The sequence below is a fragment of the Ammodytes marinus genome (assembly GCF_949987685.1).
Source record: "Ammodytes marinus genome assembly, chromosome: 12".
Taxonomy (NCBI): Eukaryota; Metazoa; Chordata; class Actinopteri; order Uranoscopiformes; family Ammodytidae; genus Ammodytes; species Ammodytes marinus.
Window position 1 is genome coordinate 25,302,806 of NC_137216.1, and position 6,000 is coordinate 25,308,805.

Here is a 6,000-nt window from a genome sequence, read left to right on the forward strand (position 1 = left end):
CTACCAGCATACAAACAAAGTCCTTTATTAATGGGCCCCATTATCTCACTAAAGCATTAGTAAGCCTTCCACCGCCCACTGCTATACGGGTCCGCTGTGCATTCACATTTACAATATGTCAAGAAACTTTTTTTCATAGACTTTTGGAGCACTTTTGTGTTCTATTCTCTCAAACCTCCATTGTTTTTGTCATTAATTGTTGTTTAGTCGAACTCTGGGAGATAATAGTGGAGTATTATGGCTCTGTAAAATGCATTAAATCATGCCTGTGATAATAAGCTGTAGATAAATGAACTTTTTTTGTTCCGAAACAATGGGTTGAGTTTAATACAGTATTTGTCACGACCCTCTAATTATTTGACAGAATGGAAGCTCTAATCAGGCCTTGGAAAGGGTAGTATCCTAATCACTGATTTACATGCATTTCCTCAAAATAGAATATGCCATCATATTTTCTAAAGCAGCAAAGTGATTCATTTCAACCTCTTACAAAATCAGCAACTGCATCTGTTTGACTTTGAAAATCCAGGTTAAACATCCTGCTGCCTCTCCAAGTTCTAACAGACAGAACAGCTCCGATTATTAAATAACAGTAAAGGCAGATATTTACTAAATCCTGTCAATCAGGAGAAGTCATCAGATTTCCCTGATGACAGTAATTCATAAGGTTGTTGCAAATTAAACACTGTCTTAGATTTTGTCCATATTTCAAACTATATTTTGGGTAAAATCCCAATTAGAAATTTGCTGTGGAGTGTTTTTGCAATTGATCCTTTTGTACATGAATGTATTTTTCAAACTGGACTTTCTCGATTGTCATTCATCTTCTCACTAGCATCCCATTCAGTGAGGCAAAAAGCAATAAAATTCTAAATGTTGAACTATTCCTTTAACCTCTTCCCCGCCAACCTAACCATACCTAAGATCGTACCCAAACATGGCAGGCTACACTTACACACACAGCCTAACCAAATCCAATCGTGTCCGCCTCCTGCCGACACTTGTTGTCCTTTGCTGTTATATTGTTGTTGCCGTTTGGTCGGGGCGCTGACAGTCATTTGCGGCGCTGAGAGCCTCAACTCATTAGCTTTAACGACCGGAAGGTGGGCCAGACTGTGCAGCCAAAGTCACCGTGTGCCACCACTACACAGCACTGTTTATCAAAGCAGGTCCCCCCCCTCCACTCCGGGGCCAATTTATAATGCCCCGTCGTTGTGTATTTCACCGACTCTAACCTGATTATCTCCCTACCTTGGTCCCAGGAGCTGTTTAGATGGATTACATTAGTCTAATGCTTCCCCTGGAAAAGTGTTTCACCTTATGTTCGGCTTTCAGAGACACAGCAATCGCATTAGAATAAAATGTGGGCTTTTTGGACTCTTTTTTTTTGTTTTTTATCTAAGAGAGCTGCAGTGTAGTCCCACCATCTCGTATATTAGTGTATTGAGTATGCTTGACACAAACAAAATTAAATTAGTTAAATCTGTTTTGGTCTGTTTTGGTTATGAATACACTTACACAAGCACACAGGCAAGTAGAGGTGTTTTTTATTCACCTGCGCCCAAGAATGACTGAGATTAGCAGAACACGGTGTCAACACTGCAAAAATATTCTTTATGTTCACTGTTGTAACATTGTCAGACAACATCAGACGGTGAAAGTCAGTAAGCCAGTTCAGCTCTCCTCTGGCAGTACAAAATAATTAGAAAAAAAAAAAATAATGCATAATACTGTATAAATATGCAAAAAAGTTTTAAAAAGCATCAATTCATTTATTGTTGTGTCTCTCCTGTGTTCATTCCAGACACTGAACAAGAACAACCTTCTGCCGGACGAGAGATCCAACTTCTACCCGACGCCGCTGCAGCAGACCAACGTCTACACCACTACCTACTATCCCACCGCGCTGGGCAAGTTTGACTATCAGCCCAACCAGTCCCCTTCGCCGTGCAGGACCTACAACAACAGTCAAAACAACAGCTGAGACACAACAACAACAACAACAACAACAACTGGCTCTCTGATACCCCCCTGCCAGCGCCCCCCCCCCCCCCACCCCCCACCCCCTCAAACGGACCAAAATCGCCCAATCGCCACGGTGACATGACTGAACCGACATGAACTGACTGAAAATATTTTCTCAGCGCTCTGCCAGGTTCCTGTGTTCACCGATGTCTCTTCCGCATGGTAGAGTTTGTTTCTTCAAGGGCGTTTTCTGGAACTTTCCATCGCGGAAATGTGCCTGTGTCCTACTGGTGCGTTCAGGGACTTATGCAAGCAGCTGGGGGTGTGGGTGATGTGTGTTATTCTAAAGGCTTGACTGGATATGGCAGTGTCAATTGTTGGGGGGCGGGAGGGGGGGGGGGTCTAGTGGAAAAACTCGAGCAGAAAGGAGTTATGAATTCGGACAGATTGTTATGACCGGAATATCTCAAGCGCAGGTGCTGAGGCAAAGCAAATCCAACATTTCGGAGCCGGAAATGAACAACACAAACAATTTCAAATGATATAACATTTCTATGGATCTGGGTCACCACTTCACGCCTCTGTGTCCATTTGTTAACCACATTAACAGCCAGTAATGAACTTTCGGTCTCTTAGCAACAAAAGCAGTTACCGAGATCAAACAGCGGGTATAATGTCCTTTTCCACACAACAACAACAACAACAACAAAAGAGAGAGAAGTCAATGAGGTCGATGATGAAATTAATTAGAGATCAATATCAGCTCTGTTGGGGGTGAATGATGCATTCCTCCATTGTTGTCTATTTCACATGACAGACGGAGATAAGGACTTCAGAGTCGATACCATTTGGGAAAGCTGTCAGGAAGAAGTTATAAAGGGTCACATCCGCCGGCGTTTGGGAAATATTCTCAAATTCTGCTCAAGATCAAAGTCACACGCCTTTTTGCGGATACAAGGACATTCAAAGGGGGATCGTGGGAAGAGGACCGAACTGTACATAAAGCTTCGGGAATGCCTTGGGTGCCTGTATGCAATAGAGGGACAGGGGCCAGATTTGTTTTTGTTTTCTTTATATTTCTTCAGTTTTTTTCCTTCCAAGAACATTATTAAAGACTTCTGAAAAAGGGAATTGATTGATTCTCCAATCGATTCTCCGATGGATGCATCGATTCTACTGAGTGCAAAAAAGATAAATAAAAAATAGCTCGTTGGTCATATCAAATATGGTCATTGTGCTGGACAACTGGATTGGGGTTTTCTATGATGGTAGAATAAGCTAGTAGACTGGCACTTGTTTTTTTTTTTTTTTAAACGTTAATTTTTTTATGATTGTTTTATTCTCAGACGAGCCGTAGCATAGGAGGAAATGTTTTGTTAAAATAAGATATAGCTGATTAATTTTCTTTTTTGTTTCTCTTAATTTCACTTCACTGAATGAACACATTCCTTTGTTTTTGCTTTCTTGATTTTGTCAGAAGTTTGGTAACCATTGCATCTTCAACACATGAAATATTATTAACACAAAATAAAACAATAAAAAAATTATTGATATTTTCAAAGAATGATTGTAAGAAGAAATACAAATCCATTTGGCCCTGCTTGAAAAACAAAAGGAAACAAAAATTCTAAAGTATGCTAACCTATGGGTTTGATTGTGTAAACTTCAAAATGGCTGCATGTGTGAGTGGATGTGTGTACATGCAAACACATGTACTCTCTGCGTGTCTGTAAGTCTGAATGAGCAAAGAGAGGGATGCTGTATTTTGTACAATGTAAATGCTTTCATACATATGACTATATATGAGGAGGTCTGTTAAAGGCGTTTTTTTTATTCCGCATTCTGTCGCTGACACTCCAGGCATTCTACTGTTTTTTTCTCTATATTTCATGTACGAGATGTTAATCATTGTAAGTTAAAGCATCGCACAGGTGGAACAGACACTATTTATAGTCAAAGCTTGGTTTATAAAGGGCATTTTTCACAGCTATATTGGTAACACTTTATAATAACTATCCATTGTAACTCGTTAATAGATCATTAGTAAACTCTTAATGAATGATTATTAATGATTTGTTAAGTGTTTGTTAGCAGTTTGTTAAGGATTTATAACAATGGTAGATAGTTAATAGCTTAATAATTGAATCAGTTCATCTGGGAGGTAATCCGAGATACCGACGAGGCTGAAATAGGCTATAGACTATACACAGTGCATGGGCAACTGAGGGCAGCCCCATTTTCAAATATTTTTAAATAAACTCAATACACACTGTGCATGCCATGGACTTGAACGTGACGTGATCAGTTAATCTCGGATTACCTCACAGATGAACTGATTCAATTATTAAGATATTAACTATCTACCATTGTTATAAATCCTTAACAAACTGCTAACAAACACTTAACAAATCATTAATAATCATTAATTAAGAGTTTACTAATGATCTATTAACGAGTTACAACGGATAGTTATTATAAAGTGTTACCGCTATATTTTATTATTGTTAATTTTTTTTGCCTGATTGATGAATGCTAACCCAGCAATGCTTTTTTTTTTCTTCAGTTCAGCTACTGTACAATGCACGAGATTGAAAGCTCTATCTGTATATAGGAGCAGCAGACTTCTGCGGCCCATTTAATGACCCCGCAGAGGACCGTGTAAATGTATCTGTATATTGTATAGCTAACACTGTTTGTTTAAAAAAAAGAAGAAAAAAAGCCTTATAGTTGTTTAAAAAAAAGTGCAGCAGCTAAGTACACACACACACCAACCATAAGGTTTGTTTGGGGGACAGAGCTCCACAATTTGACCGACCGCCTCTGGCTTATGACCTTCCCCAGCTGCTCAAACATCCAATTTTCAAAAACACATGAATTCGGACTGAAAATAACCATGTAGTTGCACTGATAAAATGATAGTATATCAAATATTATAGACTGCAAATCCTCACGTATAATAATTGGAGAAATGGAATTAAGTATAAGTCATTTTTTTGTATGACTAGCCAGGCTGAAAGCCAGGCCTCTGATTGGTGGATTTTATTAAGCTCTGTCCCCAGCGATGTGAGGCTCTGTGCCCTTCTATGCAACTTACCAGGTGTACTGTTAGACCTGTCATGTAGACTGTAATCACTGCCTTTTAGACACTGTGAATTTTTTGGTACCCTATATTTTTGTATATTGTACATTATAAAGGATAATAAACCTTGATGCCAACACAACCGTATATGGACAGTCATCTCTTTTCAGAATAACAGTTGTGGGAAGGATTGTATATTTTTTAAAGGGACTTTCATATGTCAAGATTCATGATTGATTGGAGATGCCGATCGACTGTTGAAAATGCTAATGTCTGACCTCTCCAAGTTATTTTTCGTAAATGAACAGTATGTTTATCATCCAACTTGATAGGTTTGCTTGATGAAAAACTCATGCAGGAGTAAACATTTCAACAGATTTTGGTTTACTCTGTCCAAACCAAACACTGTCATCAATTTATTTTGCCTGTCGCTCTTGAAATTGAAAAAGCTTCAAAAACTGGTTCATCTAATAATCAGTAAGCCTAACCCTCCCCTCTTGCTCACAATCTGGAGATAATCACCTGTCTGTGTGATTGGATGTCAACCTGCCCACGGCTCAACCTTTGGAATACAGCTAATTATAAAAGTGAGAGCAGAATGTGTGTGTCTGGTAATGATGACAGATTGTATGCAGCTGTATGCCTCAATGGCACTACAGAAATTAAGAATATGTTTTTTGTTCATTAGTGTATAAACAAAGGCCCTCAAGACTTCAAAACTAACCATTAATGTATCTTGCTAAAAAGTAAGTGTGTAGTGATGGACTGTTTTAGCTTATGCGTTGCTGAGATAGATTTTAGTCTAATAAACTTTTGAGACACATAAAGGAGAGAACCAAGTGGAGTCGTCAGTAGGCCTACCATGAAACAACTCTTCGTTAGTATCTCAGCATTGCCAAACACTTGTAAACAAGTATAAGCAAACTCAAACCTGTCAAACTTCAGTGCCATGATCA

General features: G+C 38.9%; 1 protein-coding gene across 1 annotated transcript in view; it reads left to right on the forward strand.

Moving 5' to 3' along the window:
- Positions 1-1,984, forward strand: part of sema5ba (sema domain, seven thrombospondin repeats (type 1 and type 1-like), transmembrane domain (TM) and short cytoplasmic domain, (semaphorin) 5Ba) — a gene marked incomplete at both ends in the record, with an annotated part of 90,012 nt that extends 88,028 nt beyond the window's left edge. The window contains one exon of the mRNA XM_080037795.1: positions 1,805-1,984. Coding sequence (XP_079893921.1) covers positions 1,805-1,984 — 180 coding nt within the window. The remainder of the gene's footprint in view (positions 1-1,804) is intronic.
- Positions 1,985-6,000: the final 4,016 nt, after the last annotated feature.